This window comes from Octopus sinensis, linkage group LG23, assembly GCF_006345805.1.
Source record: "Octopus sinensis linkage group LG23, ASM634580v1, whole genome shotgun sequence".
Taxonomy (NCBI): Eukaryota; Metazoa; Mollusca; class Cephalopoda; order Octopoda; family Octopodidae; genus Octopus; species Octopus sinensis.
In genome coordinates, this window is record NC_043019.1 from 28,491,343 (window position 1) to 28,516,798 (window position 25,456).

Sequence of the window (25,456 nt, forward strand, 5' to 3'; positions counted from 1 at the left end):
GTAGGTCCTGAATCCATTCAAAAAGTGTATTGATAGTTGCTTCTAGTCGGTCCTTTTGGAGGAGTTGCCTGAGGACTCAAGCCCCGAAACCCTCCTTGGAATTATGGATAGAAAAGATGGATGGATGGATAGATAATAAGAAATGTGGCCTGTCACTTCCTTGAAATGATGTACCTTTCTGCCAAATTTCAGCTCCCTCAATGCAAAATTCTAGCCTTCAACATACACACAAATACATTCACTTTTACTTATTGAGTATGATAAACACTTACCACAGCATTAAGACCAGAGTAACAGGGTGTCTCACACAAAACGTAGTCATTTTCGTTCACGACAGCATCGAACAACTGCAAATTAGAACCAAGATTCTGTTATTTTAAAGACATTTCTATTTTATCAAAAAGTAGTGCATGCATATACAGCTGTGTGCGTGTGCACATACATGCGAGTACTGTCCAAATCTCTGACCAATCACATACAGCTAGCTGGTATTCAATTAACATATCAAGTCTCGGGCATTTTGATTGGGTTTTGGATAGAAAATTCAGTAAAAAGTCACTTCTATTGATTTTTTAATGCTTTGTGGGGTGACTGGGGAAATGTAAAGATGTGCACGACCACCCTTGGAAGGTTTTGAATGACCATAGAAAGTGCAAGCCCTCTAACTGAAAAATTGTGGATTTGTATAAAGGACACACACACACACACACACACAGACATTTTGCCGTTTATATATATAGAGATTGAACTTTACCAATAATCACTGACACAAACAAAATCATTGTTCAGTGGAATTGCATGAATTGCTAGAAATAGCAACCAAATCTCTTCTTCCAAATCCCACTCAAAACATCTTAACCTTTTTGATAACAACACCTGAGACTGCTCCTGGTTTTATGATACAAACTTATTCTGTTAAAGTATTCTAAATGAAAAACCTTCCATCAAAATTTCATGTTAATTTATGCTCCAAACATCTTAGAAGTACTTAATAACTACAAAGTTATTTTACAAAACTCTTCATTATGTTTTTTTGTAAAACTAGTTATGTATTTCGATAATAATTAAATGATGATGATGATATGATGATGATTAAATGATATGATTAAATGATGATGATGATAGGCGCAGGAGTGGCTGTGTGGTAAGTAGCTTGTTTACCAACCACATGGTTCCGGGTTCAGTCCCACTGCGTGGCACCTTGGGCAAGTGTCTTCTACTATAGCCTCGGGCCGACCAAAGCCTTGCGAGTGGATTTGGTAGACGGAAACTGAAAGAAGCCCATCGTATATATGTATATATATATATATATATATGCGTGTGTGTGCTTGTGTGTCTGTGTTTGTCCTCCTAGCATTGCTTGACAATCGATGCTGGTGTGTTTATGTCCCCGTTACTTAGCGGTTCGGCAAAAGAGACCGATAGAATAAGTACTGGGCTTACAAAAGAATAAGTCCCGGGGTCGAGTTGCTCGATTAAAGGCGGTGCTCCAGCATGGCCGCAGTCAAATGACTGAAACAAGTAAAAGAGAGTAAAAGAGTATATGTATGTGTGTGTGTATATGTTTGTGTGTCTGTATTTGTCCCCCACCAGCATCGCTTGACAACCGATGCTGGTGTGTTTATGTCCCTGTAATTTGGCAGTTCGGCAAAAGAGACCGATAGAATAAGTACTAAGCTTACAAAGAATAAGTCCTGGGGTTGATTTGCTCGACTAAAGGCGATGCTCCAGCATGGCTGCAGTCAAGTGACTGAAACAAGTAAAAGAAAAAAAAACGAGAGTATTTCTGGATTTCTAGAAATTCTGGATTTTTGGAAACCAGATATGAAGTTCTTTAATGTACAATGATAGATCCTCATATCAAAAATTTGGACAAAATTTAATGTTTATTAGTGTCACCTAATTTCCCTTGCAAAATTAATTAGCATTGCACTTACCTTTGACAAGCCATCTTGACTACCGCACGTAAGAGCTATTTTAATTTTTTGGTCACCAGACCGATTCAGTGCAGATACATTATGTGAGTATTCTTGTAGGTCTCCTAACCATTTAATTAACTCTGGAAAGCTGAAACCACAGAAATATGATAGAATAAAAGTGCTTCAAAACAAAGAACATTGGTGAGGGAATTTTATTCATAATTTGATTAATAATAATAATAATAATAATAATAATGATAATAACCAAAAATATATATATATATATGGCACACTAGGCATAACAACAACATGAACTTCCAACCTGTTGTCTCTTGAGGTCTCTGGGTGAGACTTGGAGCCAACTTGTACAAATATAAAGCAAAAGTCAAACATATAATAATAATAATAATAATAATAATAATAATAATAATAATAATAATAATAAGAAGAAGAAGAAGAAGAAGAAGAAGAAGAAGAAGAAGAAGAAGAAGAAGAAGAAGAAGAAGAAGAAGAAGAGAAGAAGAAGAAGAAGAATTAAAAAAGTAGTGGTGGTGGTGAAGAAGAAGACAGTGTTTTGTGCAGGTAAAGCTGTGTGGTTAAGCTTGCTTTCCAACCATGCAGTTTTAGGTTCAATTCCACTATGGATCAGCTTAGGTATATATCTTCTACCATTTTCCCTGAGTTGCCTTAATATCTTGTAAAACAAAAATTAGTTACTGGAAACAGTGCAGAAATACATTTGAAGGAAGGAACCATTCCTGTTCCAGAGTGGTAGACTTAATCTATTGCCTGGTTTAAATCCCTTACAACCACTGGCACCTATACCAGCACCACCGTTTCCATCATAACTACCACCAGTACAACCACTGCCATTGCCACCACTGCTGCTGCAGCCAGCACCATTAGCCCCACCACACACACACACCACCACCACCATATGTGGTTTATGTGAGGCTCTTGGTATTTTGAAATCTTCAGCAACATTCTTTTTGGAATTAAATGTGAAATAGCAGCAACATATGACAAATGAATGGCTTTAGCATTCATTGCTGCTCAATATTTGATATCAGTGCATTAAGCAAGTGAAGTAGAAATGCGAAGATTATATCACTTACGCAGGTAGAGTTAATCTTGAATAGAAACAATTCAAGTTGTCGACCATGACAAAAAAACCAATTCAAATATTTGACTTTTATTTTCAGTTTACAATGACATTCTGACAGCGACATATGAACTAGATTATTGGACAAAATTGAACCATCCCCAGACATGAGGCTGCAAACAATCATGTTAGTGCCAATGCCTTCCGAATCTCAAGCATGATACAGCTATGTTGGAGCACCAACCATCCAACCTCGACCTTTCAGCAAGAGAGAACATATTACTTTGTGTATCTTACTCTTTCTGTGACAACAGGGTATGATTTAAGGCAAATTTGGTTTCTATATCTAGTAGGGTGAAAGACCACATATCTCAATCTTTATTCACTTGTCAAAATCATTGCTATTGTAAAGATTCACATTTATAACACTTCAAAGATATTTTTGAGTGTTGCTCATACGTTGTTGCTTTTGTTTAACCCCAGGTCAATACTGACTGAAGACCTAATATCAAAAACATTTCAGACACAATCATCACAATTCTCTTTTCGGAACAGTGAATCTTGAAGCAGATGAAATCATAAATAATAGCAAGTAAATACGGAGTTAAAAAAGCTTTGGCCCTTGTGCCGGTGGCATGTAAAAAACACACACTACACTCACGGAGTGGTTGCCATTAGGAAGGGCATCCAGCTGTAGAAACACTGCCAAATCAGACTGGAGCCTGGTGCAGCCTCCACGGCTTACCAGACCCCGGTCGAACCGTCCAACCCATGCTAGCATGGAAAAACGGACGTTAAATGATGATGATGATGATGACAGAGGAACTTGAAGGCTGCCCGATGGCTACCACTTCTTGTTCACATAAGAAGCTCATACAGTCACGTATCAAGCTCATATTCCTTATCAGTTGTAGCCAGGTTTTTTCATTTCTTTAGATGTAAAGCTCTACTGTGTTTCAATAATTTCTCTCCCTTCAACCTTTCCCTGAAGAAGAACTCAGTTAGATTTCCCACCGCCTACAGCCAGTTCATCCTTTTTATCACTTTTATTATTGCTGACACAGACCGACACCAACCTCTTTGGTGTTTGATCATATAATGTTGGCTAGAGTCTTGCTTGCATGAATGGACATGATATGAAAGCAGTCAGTTCTGAGGAGCATGGGCCATTGTATTGTAGCATATGTAGAGAGAGGAGACAACACAAATAAATTATAACAAATACATCAACATACCCTTGTGTTTCTGAATACTGCTGTACCCTTTGCATTTCAGTTTTGGACATAGAAAGAGTGGTGCCATTTCTGAAAATAAAATATAACCATTAACCCTTCGGAAGCCAATTCACCTGATTCTATGACACAAATTCTTCATTTTAAACTGATTTCAATTAAAACGTTCTTATTACAATCTCATGTTCCAAATACCAGCTTTATAATGACTAATAATAAATAACTTACTTTATTAAATTCTACTTCTGACTAAGCTACTAAAAGAAAGGAAACAAAAAGATTCACTGTAACAATTGTTCTGTACACTTTGGCATTATCTGTGGCCCCTGTCTTTTATTTTTTACTTGTTTCAATCAGTGGACTGTGGCCATGCTGGGGCACTGCCTTGAAGGGTTTAAGTTCAAGGGTTCTCAACCATTTTTTTTATCTATAGACCCCTTTGATTGCTATTTTAGTCTGGTGGACCCCTCCCTATAGCTATTCGATGCTTAAAAACTAGTTTTATAGATACTTCTTTCAAAATTCCTATTTTGTATTTCCACACATTAACTTGTGTAGGTTGAACTATGTAAAATATTAGAGAAAGAAAACCACCTGTTTCTTGCAATACATACCAACACATACACACATCTGAAGCAAAATTCTTTCAGGGGCCCTTAAAACACTACTGTGGATCTCCAATTTACTATTTTGTTTTGCGGACCCCTAAAAATCTTACATGGGCCCAGAGGGGCCATATGGACCCCGGTTGAGAACCACTGGCTTAGTTGAACAATCTGATCCCTTCTACTTGCTTGTTTTAAGCCTGATATTTATTCTAATCAGTCTCTTTTGCCAAACTGCTAAGTTACAGGGATAGAAACAAAACTAACACCAGCTGTCAAGCAGGGCAACTAAAACTTTGAAGATGGTGCTCCAGCATGGTCACAGTGGAATGACTGGCACCATTAAAAGGATAAAAGAAGAGAAACATACCAATGTACTTACTGTAATTTAAAAGATGCTTCTTCTACAGGAAACAAAGTGGCATTTGGCATTCCAGTAGCCATTGATATCATTGTTGGAGGACTTTCCAGTAAAATACCAACTGAAATATGGAAAGAATATTAAAGTTGAATTATATACATTATTTACATTTGACAGATATTTGTCCTCATCTTGTTTGTTGTTAACACAATGTTTCAGCTGATATACCCTCCAGCCTTCATCAGGAGTCTTGGGGAAATTTTGAATCTGGGTTCTCATTCCTTAACCACCACGGCATAAAACAGGTAGAATATTTGGGCTGGATACAGTCAGTTTAAATGCTAAAGAGTTAAATTATAAATTGTCATAGCAATAAAACTGATTTTCAAACCCATATTAAATACATTAATATTATTTTTTAACTTCATCCTTTCGAGGTCAAATAAAAGTCAAGTGCTGGCATCAATGTAATCGACTTACTCTCTTCCCTGAAATTGCTGGCCTTGTGCCAAAATATTTCATTTTGTAATTATCTTATTGTTTCCAAATATATATATATATATATATATATATATATAGGCACAGGAGTGGCTGTGTGGTAAGAAGCTTGCTTCCCAACTACATGGTTCCGGATTCAGTCCCACTGCTTGCCACTTTGAGCAAGTGTCTTCTACTATAGCCTCAGGCTGGTCAAAGCCATGAGAGTGGTACTCATGGAATCAGTCTCGCTAGTATAAACCAAGTTATCTCGAAGATAAAAACTGGATAATTTCTTTTCATTAATAGAAGAAATAACCTGAAATAAATTCCGAGGGACCCAAAAATGCAACCTTAATGGATCTCAGATTCAAAATCTCACAATATCTAATTTTTTTATTGAAGTACTTTAAAAACAATTTACACACCACCTCAACTAAGTTACATTTTAATTGAGTGGCATAAGAAATATACTATATAATGTTACTCTTGTCCAGAACTAAAGTAGAATGACCTAAGTTATTCACCTTATAGACCAACTTTGAATTATAACCTTTTATCAAATAATTATATCTATATTTGTGAACATTAGTAACTGGAATTAAAGGATTGTTCTCACAGTAGTTATGTCCATTCCCTGACTTATATGTACCCTTCTGTTTAGAGTTGGGACATTTAAAATCAAATCTATAATTATTACTAGTAAGTTATGATTTATCAGTACAATCCTTGCTAGAAATATCTAGGTATTCAATTTTCCTATTGTAACTGACCTTTTTAAGGGCTATATTATAGTAATCAGCATTCCTATCAAAAACTTCCTTATATATATACTAGCAGTATCGCCCGGCGTTGCTCGGGTTTGTAAGGGAAATAACTATAAAGCATTTTTAGAGAGTTATAGCCAAAAAATAGCAAAAAAATGCATTAAAAATGGAAAAAAAATTATGGTAAATTTTTTTTTTAAATCGTTGACTCATCGTAGACATTTTTAGAGAGTTACTTCCCTTATATAATAGCGAAAAAATGCATTAAAATGGAAAAAAATGATGGTAAATTATTTTTAAAATCGTAAACTCATCGTAGACGCGCACTAATACTCAGAAGGGCTTGATATGAATCACGACTATAAGATACCCGGTTTTGGTTAAACTGCACCGCAAAATATGGGAGTAGTTAGGAATCAAAATTATAGGAGACAGACACACGACCTTACTTTTATATATAAAAATTTGTGTGTGTGTGTCTGTGTTTGTCTCCCCCTCCATCGCTTGACAACCAATGTTGGTGTGTTTATGTCTCTGTAACATAGCGGTTCAGCAAAAGAGACCGATAAGTACTAGGTTTACAAAGAATAAGTCCTGGGGCTGATTTGTTCGAATAAAGGTGGTGCTCCAGTATGGCCTAGTCAAATGAAGAAGATATATATATAGTTAATCTAAACATGAAAACACAAAGAGAAAACACAACAACACGAGGACCTGGAACAAGTATAGTGTTATTGGACGCTCAGGAAAGGAAAGAAAGAAGTAGGATTTAACATTTTGAGCAGAGCTCTTCATCAGAAACATAGGAAAAGGAAGGGAAGACGGAGGAAAAACTCGCCAACGGTCCACACATGGTCACAAAGTTTCGACAATGAAACTTAATAAACAAACAGTTAATTAGTTGTGCAATAACATACCCAGGGATCTTGTAATTGAGGGTTTCCTGGCCATACTAATTTTAGTAAAATACCGTATATAATTCATGGCTGCTGCTTTGGAATCCCCTGAAAGAGAATAAATAATATTCATGTTCAGCAAACAAACAGTTGTTAGAGCAATTCAGATAACATAGACAACAAACAAACACTATCAAATATGCATGGGGGTGCATGGCCTGTTGGTTAGGGAACTGCACGCAGGATTGCAAGATCATGGTCTCATTTCCTTGACAGGGTGGTGTGTTGTATTCTTGAGGCACATATATATATACATATATATATATATATATATATATACATATATATATATATATACATATATATACATATATATATATATATATATGTGTGTGTGGAGGCGCAATGGCCCAGTGGTTAGGGCAGCAGATTCACGGTCATAGGATCGCGGTTTCGATTCCCAGACCGGGCGTTGTGAGTGTTTATTGAGCAAAAACACCTAAAGCTCCACGAGGCTCCGGCAGGGGGTGGTGGCAATCCCTGCGTCACTTGATGGCTAAAACAATGTGAAGCGCGTTGTGACCAGCGATGTGTACCCACATCTGATAGCCTGGTCGGTCACGTGATCACGTAATATATATATATATATGTATATATGTGCATATATATATGTATATATATATATAATATATACAGTGGCCCAGCAACAACATTTGCTAAGGGGGTGCAAACCCAGGTCCTAATTTTTTATGAAAAATGTGAATTTTTCCAATGTTAACATTAAAACAAATGCAGGTATAATAATAATTTTTATTATTATGAGGGTCGGCTGAAATGTTCATCATCTGAGCAAGACACTCTCAATGGAATGTGACCAAATGAAGTTCATTTTCTCCTCTTACTGTCCACACACTTCCTCGAAACTTTCCAAGAAGACCTAGGAGTTTTCCAGGAAGTCGCATGCTCGGAAATTTCCAAGACATCTTCGGAATTTTACAGGAAATCACATCCTCAGAACTTTCCAGGCAGTCTCTCATCCTCTGAACTTTCCATAAAGTACCCAGAATTTTCCGGGAAGTCTCATCCTCGGAACTTTCCAGGAAATTTCCAATCACCGGAACTTTCCAGGAAGTCTCATCCTCGGAATACTCCAGGAAATCTCAACTCGGAACTTTCCAGGTAGTCTCACCCTTGGAACTTTAATGAAGTCCTCGGAGTTTTACAGGACGTCTCATCCTCAGAACTTTCCGGGAAATCTTTAATCCTCGGAACTTTCCGTGAAATCCTCAGAATTTTCCAGGAAGTCTCACCCTCGGAACTTTCCATAAAATCTTTACAATTTTCCAGGAAGTCTTGCCCTCGGAATTTCCCATGAAATCTTCGGAAATACGACAATGGTATGTCCACACTTGGAATTTGCATCACCAGTCTGGAACCTCTCTCTTGCTCAGCATATAAACATTTTAATATGCAAAATATACTTCACAGTATTATATATACTATGCATTAATGCAAAAAAATTATGTTTATTGGCTATCTTCAAAATGATCACACCATCAATGGAAAATTTCAATACCAACTTCCTAAAGCAGTTATGACCAAAAGTATCAAGACCAAACACCCAGAAAAACTGATGAATGGGGTCTTGTTTCATTAGGACAATGCTTCAGCACACAAGTCCTTGGTTTCAATGGCTGTTATGTGTGACTGGCTTTGAACTGGTTGATCATTCTCCCTATGTTAGTGATTTGTTATCATTTGTTTCCCAACATAGAAAAACATTCAGCTGAGCACCAGTATCACTATGATGCGAACATCTTATCTGTTGTTGATGACCATTTTTGATCAACAGAAAATCTTCTTCACCAGTGCGACCCAAGCACTGCAACTACTAATGGAAGTGTGTGGACAGTAAGAGGAACTATGTTAGAAAATGAACTTCATTTGGTCACATTCCATTGAGAGTGTCTTGCTCAGATTATGAACATTTCAGCCGACCCTCATAATAATAAAAATTATTATTATACCTGCATCTGTTTTAATGTTAACATTGGAAAAATTCACATTTTTCATTAAAAAATTAGGACCTGGGTTTGCACCCCCTTAGCAAATTTTGTTGCTGGGCCACTGCTGGCATGCTAACGATTCAATCAGCTTGCCACCTTGAATCTCTTCAAAATAATACTACAAATGATGCCTTGAAACTTGGGCAACAAAGTCATTCATTTAAACTTTGTATGAGGGCATTTGGTTTGGAGAAGCATTAGAGGGTTGGACAAAAAGCTTGGCTCTTTACGTTTTGGGTTCAAATTCCATTACAAACAGATTTGCCTTCTGTCCTTCCAGACTGGAAGAAATAGTCAAGAACTGGGGTCGAGTTAACCTAATCACACCCACCACTTAATTTATGTCCTTGTACCTATGTTAAAAATACTTCAAGCTTTTATATGAATAGTTTTTGAGAGATGATATTATTCTATTATATATTGTTGTAAGGTAGCGAGTTGGCAGAATCGTTACCGCGTTTGGATAAAATGCTTAACGGCATTTCCTCCGGTTTGAGGTTATAAGTTCAAATTCCGCCGATGTTGACTCTGACTTTCCTCCTTTCGGAATTGTTTTAAAAAAAAGAATGCACCTGTTGCGTATTGGGATCGATGTAATCGACTTGTAACTCTTCACTAAAATTTCAGACCTTGAGTCAAGAGCAGAAAGAATTTATTATAAAGTGCACTGAAGGCATCAAAATTGCGCGGTATTTGTGGGCGGTTGTGCTGTGATGTAGACATATTAACTTTTTTAAAACACTAGAGATTATGACGTGGAACGAAAGAGCAAATCGAACATGAGAAAAAGGAACCGTTGGAAAGTGTGCACGCTGTGTACGAGTTGTGGCCATTGTCTTGAGATATGTACATAAGTGTTATTTAGCAAGATGTAAAAAGCATTACTAATATTGTGAATACTGTGCACAGTTAAGTATGTCACTGGCACTTTAATTATATAGGCAAAAGCTTTCGTGTTTGCACGAGTTTAAGTATATATAGCTATATGAAGGTAGTTGTTAGTCCCAAAGGCAGTTTGATCTGTTAGATCCGACCTTCTTCTGAATATAAAAGTTCATATGACTATATTTTATTAAAGTCAGACACACCAAAACAAGGAGATAGTTTCTGCACATTTTCTGCAGTTGCAAACTGATGTAAGTGCAATTCCGGTGCAACAGCAGAATGTAAGTGAAAATTTAGACTGATGTCTAAATTTAACTCGTGTTCTATTTATTAAATTCGCGGGACCTCGTCTACTAAAATTCAAACTAACCGAAAAAAATAAATAAGGACTTGGTTTTTTTCGTGAAAGAAAACAAGCTGAAGAAATTGCATGCAGAAAGAAAGACGAGGAGAAAGAAAATCGGTAAAATAGCATAACATTTAGGAAGTGTTTCGTAACGAAGAACGGCTGTAAAAACCCACTTAATGGTGAATTTATTCTTTCATGAATGAGAAATTAGAAATTTTAAAACCGCAAACTGTATATATATATATATCCCGTGTGTGAGTTTGTATAGCATATTTCTTAATTGATTAATAAATTCATAAAGTAAAAGAATTTAAATTTAGCCAAAAATATTTTTTAGTTTTGCTATATTCATAAATATAACCAAAATAGGGGCTGCATTAGCCCCCTCCCCCAAAATATATGTATGCATAATAGTCTTAGCACGAGCAGGTTACAATGATCTCAAAACGGGCCCGAATTTTGGGATTTTACTGTATCCTGGAACCCCCAGCTGTTCAACTCGCTCAACCCTGATGGACCCCTTTTTGACAGCCGCGGGTTAATGTTGGATACAGTTTTACTGTATACCTAGTTACCAAAACACCAACAGATTTAGATTTAATTTTTCTTTTTAGTCCCTTTCTCACCACCAACCACCAGAATTAAAAACCCTGCAAAGGTCGTGATCGCTACTCATCCTCCCCTTGAAGTATATTTCAAGCCAAGTAGAGGTATGGATTTAGATAAAAAGATAATAGAATTTTTTGTAAAATACTCAATAATCCATAGATAACGCAGCATAAATGTTTACGAAACCTGTTTCCATCCGACATGTCCATCTTACGGAGTTTTGATAACAGATGTTAAAATAAAATAAAGGTTAAACAGGACATAGGCTTTGAAGAAAATTAACATTCTTCACATTAACAAGTATAATACACAAACATATACATACATATATATATATATATATATATATATTATATATATATATATATATATATATAGGACACCGATTTAAAAATGATTCTCCACTCACCTGTCGATTATATGTATATGTGTCTTTAAGTAAAATAAACAAAGCGGTAAACTCGATTGCATTAGCAGAACAACACGTAGTTTCTCACGTCTGTAGTATCGAGATCGTAAACATTGTTAGAACCACAAGCGATAGGGATAAGGAGGTTCTTCCTTTCTCTCTCTCTCTCTCTCTCTCTCTCCCTTTTTTCCCGTATATATGCTATCGAGAAGACTTCAATATCTCAAGCAAGATCGTATAATATATCACGTTAACTTTTATTATCTCGAAAATCTATTAGAAAGCAGAGACTGCTTACATCAATCACAACAACAATATTACGGTGTTGCAAATGTATTGAGGCCACATGAAAGAAAAATTAAGTAAACGGTTCTCAATGCTCGCTGTTTGTAAATATATATATATATCCTTACATTTATATGATTTTCTCTCATTCATAAAATGGCAATCTTAAAATTATTAACAAGCAATTTTAAATGTTTAAATAATACTTAATGATTGAGAAATATTAATCATTACGAAACATATTCCACAGTGAAGGATTAACTCTACTTGCAATTAAAGTTAATTTGGGACTTTTTTTTTTAAATTATTCACACAACCATAATAATAATCTTGATATTGGTTATTGATTTCGCTTCAAAATCCAAAACACGGCTTAATTAATTTTATATATATAAAAAAATGCATTAGATTTGCTTACCTTTAGATTGAACGAGGGCGTGTGCCCCGCCGCTGCTCGACTTGCTGCACATAGCTATATTACTGTTAACTCGACTGGGTTAGCAGAGCAACATTCAAGCCACACCCTGAACCCCTACACGACGCGACAAAATAATCTCAACATAGTTGTTCAGTCCACTGTGAATAATCAAATTTCTTTCAAATCACGCCCAATCGTTTCATTGGGTAATGATTTCATATTTTGGACGGAGAGCCTGCAGTTTTTAAGGGGAGAGGGAAGTCGATAACAACGAACCGAGTACTTAAGTGCTACTTATTTTATTTACCCTGAGAGGATGGAAGGCAGAATCGACCGCAGAGGACATTGAACGCAGAACGAAATGCCGCTAAGTCCGGCGTGCTAAAAGTTCTTATTTCTTTACTACCCACAAGGGGCTAAAACACAGAGGACAAACAAGGACAGACACACGGATTAAGTCGATTATATTGACCCCAGTGCGTAACTGGTACTTATTTAATCGACCCCGAAAGGATGAAAGGCAAAGTCGATCTTGGCGGAATTTGAACTCAGAACGTAACGGCAGACGAAATACCGCTAAGCATTTCGCCCGGCGTGCTAACGATTCTGCCAGCTCGCCGGTTTCGGATCATTTGATAACATGCACTTGAGTGCACTGGGCCTAGAACCAGAGTCGTATTAACAGTATCATAGGCCCCTGGAAAAATTAAGGTACAGGCACACTTGAGCAGTTACCCAGGGTCTCGCAGTTCTAGACGCCCAACTCTAATCTATGTATGCTACATATCAGGACAATTACCCCTCCCCCATAGGACCATTACATCACTCCCCCGATTAATGACCCTCCCTCTACAATATATTAAGAAGTTTTAAATCATCATCTGTTGTCCTCAGGAGTAATTGTCCATGGGGGTGGGGTAAATATTCTAGGCTCGTATGCTGGATAAGGTTGGTCACGAATGGATTATAATTGATTATAGTTCTTTTTGCTCAGAGCTGCCTTAGTGCTAAATAACGACACCCACAAATCTATACAGTAATATCGTTTTCTATCTATAGACAAAATGCCTGAAATTTTGTGGGGAAGCAGTTTAGTCGATTGTGTCGATCCTAGTGCGCAGCTGGGGCTTTTTTTTTTTACCGATCCTGAAAGGATGGAAGGCAAAGTCAACGGTAAATTTTGGGAAGTACATCCACACGCGTTTCACTCAGAAAAAAAACATCGGATTTTTTTTTGTTTTTTTTTTGCGTGGAATCAAGTACCTATTTCTTTACTACCCACAAGGGGCTAAATACAGAAGGGACAAACGGATTAGTGCGTAACTGGTACTTATTTAATCGACCCCGAAAGGATGAAAGGCAAAGTCGACCTCGGCAGAAATTGAACTCAGAACGTAGCGACAGACGAAATACTGCTGAGAATTTCGCCCGGTGTGCTAACAATTCTGCCAGCTCGCCGCCTTTACAAACCAAGGACGTTTTATAGAATCAAGTACCCTGACCCCTAATGTACCGCAAACCCCTTAATTTTGTTCAGAAAAAAATTAGTGGTTGGGAAACCGGATCCCTCCTTATTCCGGAATCATTGGATTTTTTTTTTCCTTTTTTCGTTGAACGACTTACAGTGACCTCCTAATATGTCACAAAACACTTTTTTGGTCCGGAAAACGGAGTTGGGGTGGAATCCTCGAAAATTTCACCTTTCCCCCTCCTGGAATCATTGGAAAATGTTTGCTTTTTCGTTAAATGAATTACGGTGGCCTCCTAATATTCCACAATACACTTTTATTTTGTCCAGAATTCATTCAGCGGAAACAAGAAATTTCAATGATTCCGGGATAGAGAATGGGGTCTGGTCCCCTCCCCCACCTTTTCCGAACAAAAATAAGGGGTTTGTGGCACATTATGAGATCAGGGCACTTAATTCCACGCAAAAAATCCGAGGGCTTTTTTCTTTGTAAAACACATGCGGGCGTACTTTCCAAAACTTATCAAGTCAACTTCGTTGGAATTTGAACTCAATTATTTTTTGTGTTTTCCTTTTTTCTTTCCTTCATCTTTTTCATTTTTATTTTTTGGATAATGGTTGAAATAGATATGTATACACCAACATTATATATAACATAGGACTAATTTTAATGATATAAATATATATATATATATTATATATATATATATATAGATAGATAGATAGATAGATGGTCGTGGTCACCATTATAGATAATGGTCAGTGGTGCGTATTGTGTGACCATTTAATATCGACTCATATCAGAAGGCTGAAATAATGCATATGATGTGCCATTTGGAAAAGAAAAGAGATACAACTGGGTAGAAGGCTTATGAAAGATTTATTGATGTATTTACATGCATCTTTGTGGGTTGTATGTTTGCTGTTAACCATGGTGAGGTAACTCACGAACAGTGCTATGTTAGAACCTGTGCAGTGTTGCTGGTGCTGTGCACGTAGAGATGTTGACGACGTTGGCGAGAGATAGGATGGTGGCGACGAAGATGGAAGTCGCTGTGATGTTGTTGGGTGGGTGTTGTCTGGCGTCGTCGCTGGAACTGGCTGTGTCGTGTGGTCGGTGGCTAGACCTTAGAAGGTCTGGAACCAAAAGACTTCGAGACAATGAGAAGTTAAGTTTTTTATAGGTAACAGCAGGCTCAAATTTTGGGGTTGAAAACAGACTGTCTTACGTGATTTATTTGGGGACTTCGATTGGTTAGGTTGTATATTGGCGCGATTGAGTAAGAAGTAAATTGCGCCAATTCAGAGTGGTGGACACAATAGGCTCCAAAGGTTAGCTGTCATCTGCTACGTTCGGATGTGTGTGTATATATAATAAAGGAGACAGGAACTTCACTAGAGAGTACGCTACATATATATATATATATATATATATATATATATATATATATATATATATATGCAAATTTGTTGGAAAAATTTCCGAGGGGTTGAGGAGAGGAGTTTCGGAAAATTCACAGGACCTGACATTTTCTCCCCTCATAACTTTCTAGAAAATAGGTATTTTTTAGTAAAATACCTTTCAAACGGTGTAGATTACGATTACAAAATTTGTAGGCAAAATTTTTGGAAGGTAGCAAGGAGAGGAGTTTCGGATCAGACGGCCCACATAAGTTGGAATTTCTCCGTTTTGACGCGGATTTTTCTGTCTTCAGAATGATGGGTGGCATCTTTTCATGAAAAAAAAAGAAGAAATTTGGAAAATTGTTTTTTTTTCCACCCTCTCACCACCCCAGTTTGAAACGATTTTGGCCATATTTTTTCCTCTACACACTTAAAACCCGTGAGAGAAATATTTTAGGTTTAAAAAAAAATTCTTAATAATTTCAGAGGAAAATGTATGATTTAAGGGAGATCTGGCTGTTGTTTCTAGCACATCTAAAAACCTCCCTCCTCGTTCCTTTCTCACTCATACATCTATTGATATTTTTCAATATTTTTCTCCCCATAAACAAATTTTATGGAATGATGATGTCAAAGTAATACAGTAGTCCCAACCTAGCAAGGCCGTGTTATGCGTGTGTATAAGAAAAAAAAGCACCTAAAAACATCTTTAGTGTTCATTTTAATCTGTCAAATGCTTATTTGTTCACGTTATTTTGACTTATTCAAGTTCAAGAGGGGTGCCCACAATATTTGCTTTTAACTGTGTAAATTTTTTACATACAGATTTGAAATTTTGTTAGTGGATGCTTTATATACCACTGGTTTATAGTTATGTAATTTTAGCTGATGTAGCTGAGTAAATTGGACTTTTATGGGAAGGTAAATTTAATTAACAGGTGTAAAAGCAATAACATTATGGATAAACACTAAAATTGAAATTCTTAATGCATCTTACCTTTTTGATTTGTCACTAAAATCATCCCTGATAGCAACTGACAAAAATTTTGCCACTTTTCAAGATGAGGTGCATTAATTTGAATTAGTTAAAATACAGGTATAGTCAGTACAAGATTTTATTCTTTCCGTAAATATGTGCAGGTAACACATGAAAAAAAAAACATGATCTTCCGTGACCGTTGCCAGTACCGCCTGACTGGCCCTCGTGCTGGTGGTATGTAAAACCACCCACTACACTCTCGGAGTGGTTGACGTTAGGAAGGGCATCCAGCTGTAGAAACTCTGCCAAATCAAGATTGGAGCCTGGTGCAGACATCTGGTTCGCCAGTCCTCAGTCAAATCGTCGAACCCATGCTAGCATGTAAAGCGGACGTTAAACAATGATGATGGATAGTATTATAATCCCTTACAAAACTTCTTTTCCAAATTTTAAGCCCCAAAAATTAGGGGGTTCCTTATACATGTTAAAATGCAGTAATTTTACTTATGTGTAATGGAGTCCACATTACCTACAAGAATTTAATTTTTACCCCACTTGAGGTAATTTGCCCTGGTTTGCCCCAACTATAGACAAAGCTAAAATATAGAGTAATGTTGATAATTCATCTGATAAGCAAAGCACCTTTTGAAGGAGACATACTTTCATGAAAGAGTTAACTGTGATTTTTATAAACGAAAACTTAGGGGACTTTTACATTGATTAGCTTAGCATGTTGAGGGCATTGACACTGTATCCATCATCATCCTTTAATGTCTACTTTTCCATGCTTGGTAGATGTGAATGGCTTATTAAATTCTCTTTACTAATTGCAGCGATTAATTTTCAAAGCAGTCTGGTTTTAACTTTTAAACAAGATCATTTTCAAAGCAGTCTGGTTCCTTAGAAAACATTGCTTAGTAGTGCATCAGAAATTTTGGGTTACTGACCTGTCTAGTAGTAAAGGTAGTAGTGGTAGTAGTTGTAGTGGTGGTGGTGATGGTGGTGGTGGTGGTGGTCGTAGTAGTAGTAGTAGTAGTAGTAGTAGTAGTAGTAGTAGTAGTGGGGATGGTGGTGGTGACATCACTAGAAGCAGCAACTGTAGTGGTGGGGGTGGGGGACAGTAGAGATGGCAGCTGTGGTGGTGATGGTTGTAGTTGTAGCAGCAGAAGTAGTAGTAGCAGCAGCAGCAGCAGCAGCAGTAGTAGTAGTAGTAGTAGTAGCAGCTGTTGTTGTTGTTGTTTAGCTCCAAGACAACCCTGATCAAAGAGACCTTGAAACAGAGATAATCCAATTGTGGCCATCCAGTTTTCTTTAAACCTGTTGCATCTATGATTACATTATACAATACGTCCTCTTTTGTTGTTTAACTCCAAAACAATCCTGACCAAACAGACCAATGTCCAAAGGTAATTCAACTGTGACCATCCAATATTTCTCAGACAAAGTATATATGATCACTTTATTCAGGGTAGGCCAAAAGTCATGCACCAAAACATTTGACGCTTTATTATTATTATTATTATCATTTATGGGTTTTTCTTCTTCTTTCAAATTTGCTTCCATTTCTTGCCGAGTATCTTCCCGACTCCTAGGGCAAAGAAACTCATTGTATACATTGGTAGGCCATTAAACTAAACTCACTAGTTCGTTCTTTTTTTTCTTTTTTTTTTTATAGAAATAAAGTTAAATTAAAATACATGGGTAGTTATAGTTCTCACATCGACAATGCTCTTCTCAATACGTGTGATGTACCAGTTAAGACAATCTTTTGCACCTCATTATCAATATTATTATTATTATTATTATTATTATTATTATTATTACTATTATCATTGTTATTGTTATTATTATTATTATTTTTATTATTATTCATTTTGTTCATTATGTACAAGTATGTGTGTAGCCATCGTTATTTTATTTCATTCAATGCCTTTGACAATTCCAGAGCATATTGCACTTATTTTGTGCATGACTTTTGGCCCATCCTGTATAATGTCTTTCCTTATTACTTAGCTCTGAGTCAACTCTTAATCAACCCTTAAATTTCCGAGGGTTGAGGAGAGGAGTTTCGGAAAATTCACAGGACCTGACATTTTCTCCCCTCATAACTTTCTAGATATTTCTAGGTATTTTTTAGTAAAATTTTATACAAATACCTTTCAAACGGTGTAGATTACGATGACAAAATTTGTAGGCAAAATTTTTGGAAGGTAGCAAGGAGAGGAGTTTCGGATCAGACGGCCCACATAAGTTGGAATTTCTCCATTTTGACGCGGATTTTTCTGTCTTCAGAATGATGGGTGGCATCTTTTCATGAAAAAAAAAGAGAAAATTTGGAAAATTGTTTTTTTTTCCACCCTCTCACCACCCCAGTTTGAAACGATTTTGGCCATATTTTTTCCTCTACACACTTAAAACCCGTGAGAGAAATATTTTAGGTTTAAAAAAAAATTCTTAATAATTTCAGAGGAAAATGTATGATTTAAGGGAGATCTGGCTGTTGTTTCTAGCACATCTAAAAACCTCCCTCCTCGTTCCTTTCTCACTCATACATCTATTGATATTTTTCAATATTTTTCTCCCCATAAACAAATTTTATGGAATGATGATGTCAAAGTAATACAGTAGTCCCAACCTAGCAAGGCCGTGTTATGTGTGCATGTAAGTAAAAAACACCTAAAAACATCTTTAGTGTTCATATCAATCTGTCAAATATAATGCTTATTTGTTCACGTTATTTTGACTTATTCAAGTTCAAGAGGGGTGCCCACAATATTTGCTTTTAACTGTGTAAATTTTTTACATACAGATTTGAAATTTTGTCAGTGGATGCTTTATATACCACTGGTTTATAGTTATGTAATTTTAGCTGATGTAGCTGAGTAAATTGGACTTTTATGGGAAGGTAAATTTAATTAACAGGTGTAAAAGCAATAACATTATGGATAAACACTAAAATTGAAATTCTTAATGCATCTTACCTTTTTGATTTGTCACTAAAATCATCCCTGATGGCAACTGACAAAAATTTTGCCACTTTTCAAGATGAGGTGCATTAATTTGAATTAGTTAAAATACAGGTATAGTCAGTACAAGATTTTATTCTTTCCGTAAATATGTGCAGGTAACACATGAAAAAAAAAACATGATCTTCCGTGACCGTTGCCAGTACCGCCTGACTGGCCCTCGCGCTGGTGGCACGTAAAACCACCCACTACACTCTCAGAGTGATTGACATTAGGAAGGGCATCCAGCTGTAGAAACTCTGTCAAATCAAGATTGGGGCCTGGTGCAGACATCTGGTTCGCCAGTCCTCAGTCAAATCGTCGAACCCATGCTAGCATGTAAAGCGGACGTTAAACAATGATGATGGATAGTATTATAATCTCTTACAAAACTTCTTTTCCAAATTTTAAGCCCCAAAAATTAGGGGGTTCCTTATACATGTTAAATGCAGTAATTTTACTTATGTGTAATGGAGTCCACATTACTCACAAGAATTTAATTTTTACCCCACTTGAGGTAATTTGCCCTGGTTTGCCCCAACTATAGACAAAGCTAAAATATAGAGTAATGTTGATAATTCATCAGATAAGCAAAGCACCTTTTGAAGGAGACATACTTTCATGAAAGAGGTAACTGTGATTTTTATAAACGGAAACTTTGGGGACTTTTACATTGATTAGCTTAGCATGTTGAGGGCATTGACACTGTATCCATCATCATCCTTTAATGTCTACTTTTCCATGCTTGGTAGATGTGAATGGCTAATTAAATTCTCTTTTACTAATTGCAGCGATTAATTTTCAAAACAGTCTGGTTTTAACTTTCAAACAAGATCATTTTCAAAGCAGTCTGGTTCCTTAGAAAACATTGCTTAGTAGTGCATCAGAAATTTTGGGTTACTGACCTGTCTAGTAGTAAAGGTAGTAGTGGTAGTAATTGTAGTGGTGGTGGTGGTCGTAGTAGTAGTAGTAGTAGTAGTAGTAGTAGTGGGGATGGTGGTGGTGACTTCACTAGAAGCAGCAACTGTAGTGGTGGGGGTGGGGGACAGTAGAGATGGCAGCTGTGGTGGTGATGGTTGTAGTTGTAGCAGCAGCAGCAGTATAGTAGTAGTAGTAGTAGCAGCAGCAGCAGCAGTAGCAGTAGTAGTAGTAGTAGTAGTAGTAGCAGCTGTTGTTGTTGTTGTTTAGCTCCAAGACAACCCTGATCAAAGAGACCGTGAAACAGAGACAATCCAATTGTGGCCATCCAGTTTTCTTTAAACCTGTTGTATCTATGATTACATTATACAATACGTCCTCTTTTGTTGTTTAACTCCAAAACAATCCTGACCAAACAGACCAATGTCCAAAGGTAATCCAACTGTGACCATCCAATATTTCTCAGACAAAGTATATATGATCACTTTATTCAGGATAGGCCAAAAGTCATGCACCAAAACATTTGTCGCTTTATTATTATTATTCTATGTTTGACTTTTGCTTTATATTTGTACAAGTTGGCTCCAAGTCTCACCCAGAGACCTCAAGAGACAACAGGTTGGAAGTTCGGGATGTTGTTATGCCTAGTGTGCCATATATTTGGTTTTGTATTTAGTGTTGTACTAGTGAATGTCTATAAAAAAAGTTATAAAAATTATGTTTGTTTTAAAACTTGAGATTACATAGAAAGTAATTTGCGTAGGATATGAGCAGTTCCCATGAACACTATTTTTTGGATTTCTGCCATTTTTGGGTTTCCTGGTATCTGAGTTAGGTAGCAATCAGCCCCTTTTGCTATCATTCCCAGGGCACCTACAACAACAGGTATTGTTTTAGATCATCATCATCATCATCATCATCATCATCATCATCATCATCATCACCACCATCACCATCACCATCATCATCATTCATTCATTCATTTTGTTCATAATGTACAAGTATGTGTGTAGCCATCATTATTTTATTTTATTCAATATCTTTGACAATTCCAGAGCATATTGCACTTATCTTGTGCATGACTTTTGGCCCACCCTGTATAATGTCTTTCCTTATTACTTAGCTCTGAGTCAACTCTTAATCAACCCTTAATCCTATCTTTTATTCAGAGATGCTGTATCCCAAATTACACTATGCAGTGTGTAATTTTTCTTTTAAAATTAATGGGGTGTAGTTTGATTGAGATTTTGGTAACTATTTCTAGCAGAACTAGTGATCACACAGAGGCTTTCTCCTTGAGTTATGGCATGTAGCTAGAGAGATATGTACACAGGTTGTTCGTAGCTCACTGTGGACCTCATCCTTTTATGCTATTGGACCATGAGTTATCATCCTCATCTTCACAGCATGAACCAATGAAAAAGCCTCTATATCGGTCAAGGACAAAGCACAGCCAGTAGGACTTTATGAAGGACACATCTAATGAAAAATAGTCTGAATGTTTTAGTAGTGCAGCCTGCCGGATGACAAGCCATATCTCATGTGGCCTCCTTTCTTGATATGACTGGTGTGTCTTGGAGCTCCTGCTAACGAATTTTGAGTGAAGAATTGCAAATGAAAAGAGTTACAGTAAAATTTGCACCTCTCTTGCTCACAGAAGATCAAGAGAAGTCACAACTGAATGCATGTCGTGAACTGAAAGAACAGTTGAAAGCTGATCTGGACCCTTTTTCTTGAAGGTCATGACTGGTGATGAAAACTGGTGCTATGGAATTTGTAGAATGGGTGAAGAAAGGAAACAATGGAAGCATTAAAAGCATCACTTCGCAAGAGTTCCAGTGCTGCTTCAAATGGAGAACACTTTGAGGGCAATAAAAGTGTAAACATGTAAAACTAAGTGGATGAAATAATATTGCAAAATTGCAGTTTCTTTAGGGTACCTCTTCGTGTACTGAAGGATAAAAGAAGTCTGGTCAAAAAGTACTGGGCAAGGTGCTATAAAAAGTAAGCTACAACATATATCAATTTGCCATTTAAGATATACGTGCCAGTGGCACATAAAAAGCACCAATCTGACCGTGGCCAATGCCAGCCTCGCCTGGCACCTGTGCAGGTGGCATGTAAAAAGCACCCACTACACTCACGGAGCGGTTGGCGTTAGGAAGGGCATCCAGCCGTAGAAACATTGCCAGATAAGACTGGAGCCTGGTGCAGCCTTCTGGCTTCCCAGATCCCCGGTCGAACCGTCCAACCCATGCTAGCATGGAGAACGGACGTTAAACGATGATGATGAGGATGATATTTAATCTTCAAAGTAGTTCCCCTCTGAAGCCATGAACTTTTTCTGTTATTGTTTCCATTGATGGAAGCATTCTTGTAACTTCCTTTTCGAGGATAGCAAGTAACTGCCTCATTGCGTTCTCTTGGATTTCCTCAACATCTTGAAATCTTAGAAAATTACCATTTTAAATCCCAAACTATATATTATGAACAGGAATTTGACAATGCCACCTCTAGCTGGACAATTATTCTGTGCTGATGAAGGGAAATAACCTGAAAATCGCAATACACAGATATTGTTTTGAGCTGAGTGGGGGTGCTAGATTCCCTTGTTCGGAAATATAAGGACACAGATTGTGTCGTATAACCAGCTGGAGACGATGTCTCCTGGAGCTAAATTACAGCAACATTTGTCCTAAACCAGGACTACCATGTTATGTTGGCAAACAATCTTTACTATCTTGAAATCATCATCATCATCATAGTTTAACGTCCGCTTTCCATGCTAGCATGGGTTGGACAATTTGACTGAGGACTGGCGAACCAGATGGCTGCATCAGGCTCCAATCTGATCTTGCAGAGTTTCTACAGCTGGATGCCCTTCCTAACACCAGAAATCTTGTTCCTTTCAAATGGGATTGCTTTCAAGTCTTGGTTTCAGGGTCATCGCAATAAATCTATGATTTGCCACCTCTTGTGACCATTTTCAAAACGTTTTCATCTTCCTCAACACAATCAAGAAGATCCTGTGTAGCTTTTTAAGGTGATCACACTCTACGCACTTTATTTCCAAGCACTGCTATAAACAACAAAAGTAAACAAGAACATTATACCTTAATGCACATGCATAACAGAGTTCAAAGCCAATCTGTGCTGAGTTGCTTTACTCTGTGTACTTTAGTTCTATTATCATAGCAACAGTTTCAATACTTTTCGATCAGGCCTCATATGATGCTGTTAACCAGATTCAGAACAGTGTGTAACTGGTACTTAATTTATCGACCCCGAAAGGATGAAAGGCAAAGTCTACCTTGGCGGAATTTGAACTCAGAACGTAAAGACAGACAAAATACCTATTTCTTTACTACCCACAAGGGGCTAAACACAGAGAGGACAAACAAGGACAGACAAACGGATTAAGTCGATTATATCGACCCCAGTGCGTAACTGGTACTTAATTTATCGACCCCGAAAGGATGAAAGGCAAAGTCGACCTCGGCGGAATTTGAACTCAGAATGTAATGGCAGACAAAATACCGCTAAGCGTTTCGTTGCTTACCATAAAATACAGTATTAACAAATTTTCTCTTCAGAGGAAAACAAAAAAACAAAAAAAAAAATGTTGAAGTACACTTGTATTTGCTACATTAGTTAATCTAATTTGAGTGTCATGCTATTAAACATAATATTTATCTTCTCAGCTAATATCAATACAAGAAGCCAACCTGACCTCAATGTGCTTTATGATATAATAACTGATTAAAGAAGAGCACTCAAGAGAAGTGGATTGATTGACAGCTGCATATCTTTTATCATTTACTTGTTCCAGTCAGTGGATTGTGGTCATGCTGGAGCCCCACTTTGATGAGTTTTAGTTGAATAAATCAATCCCAGTACTTAGGTTTTTTTTTTTTTTTGTAAGGTCTGGTATTTATTCTATAGATCTCTTTTGCTGAACTGCTAAGTTCTGGGGACATAACTTAGCGGTTCAGCAAAAGAGGTCGATAGAATAAGTACTAGACTGACAAAGAATAAGTCCTGGTGTCGATTTGCTCAACTAAAGGCAGTGCTCCAGCATGGCTGCACTCAAATGACTGAAACAAGTAAAAGAATCAGATGAAAAACAGTTATCTGTACACTAATATAAAGGATACAAGTTGATTAAAACCATACTAAGTAAAGTACCAGTAAACTAGTCTAGTAGCAGAAGGAATTTGAAGTCCCTGCTCATAAATTAGTGTAGCTTGGAGTGGTTCTGGACCACTCGGAAAAAATGGTAAAAAATTACACCAGAAAGGATGCAACACGTCGTGTTGCTTCCCTTGCACAAATACTTTGTGTTGTCTGCCACTGCTTGTCATCTCATGCTAATTCTGACAATAAAAGTCTTAAGCCTATGATGTCATGTAGTTTATATTTATTTTACAGAACATTAGAAGAACAATCTTATGAAGTAATAATAGTTTTGATTTTGTTTCTGTAATTTATAAGGGAAGCATTTCTTCCCTTGCTTCCACGGACCGCACGCCTGATATACAAATACATACACACACACACATTTATATGCACGCACACACACACATATATATACATACACACACAAATATACACATGCACACACAAAGTGTACATATACACATGTCCCTACTAGCAATTAATATGTACGTTCCAGTTGCCAGGAATGTGTTTCCTGTGTAAAATTAGTCTAAATTTGGTGGCTTTTTAAGCAATGTGCTTGTGGATGGCCATTGGATTGGATGTGGTTCTGAAGAAGGAGTAAGAACTCCTAAAATATCCATATACACCCATTCCCTATTTTTCTATTTTCAATCACATTGTTTATATAGACCAGAGGTTTTCAAACTTCTTGGGTCACCCCTCCTCATGGCTACATAATACCCTCAGTGCCCCAACCCCTATTTTTATGTATAAATGAATATTTTATATTTTAGTAATTTATACATACTATGAATCATTTGATATTTAATATATTATATAATTTGTATAAAATATTAAAATAAATTCATAGCGTCCTCCAATTCACTGCCTTCCTCCCAACGCCTCCTTTTTCTTTATGCCCGCCCCCTTAAGCACTAGCACCCACCTGGACTGTCTCAACGCCCACTGGGGGTGTGGTAGTGCCCATTTTGGGAACCTATGATATAGATGTATTTGTATATGAAACCTCATATCTTTCAGTGCTGGCTCTAATTTCAAAAGAAAATCCATGGAATTTGAAAAGTGATATATGTGTGTGAGTGTGTGTGTGTGTGTGTACCTGCATATGCTATCAACTTAACCA

General features: G+C 37.0%; 1 protein-coding gene across 2 annotated transcripts in view; it reads right to left on the reverse strand.

Moving 5' to 3' along the window:
- LOC115223470 (kynurenine/alpha-aminoadipate aminotransferase, mitochondrial) overlaps positions 1-12,536 on the reverse strand; it is a 26,873-nt gene extending 14,337 nt beyond the window's left edge. The window contains exons 1-6 of one of the 2 annotated variants that reach the window (XM_029794061.2): positions 12,381-12,536; positions 7,381-7,467; positions 5,241-5,340; positions 4,257-4,325; positions 1,938-2,067; positions 273-347 (exon numbers count right to left, since the gene is read on the reverse strand). In XM_029794061.2, coding sequence (XP_029649921.1) covers positions 273-347; positions 1,938-2,067; positions 4,257-4,325; positions 5,241-5,340; positions 7,381-7,467; positions 12,381-12,432 — 513 coding nt within the window. In that variant the 5' untranslated portion in view covers positions 12,433-12,536. Of the gene's footprint in view, positions 1-272; positions 348-1,937; positions 2,068-4,256; positions 4,326-5,240; positions 5,341-7,380; positions 7,468-11,677; positions 11,980-12,380 lie in introns of those variants that run through there. The other variant, XM_029794062.2, reaches the window with a different exon arrangement.
- Positions 12,537-25,456: the final 12,920 nt, after the last annotated feature.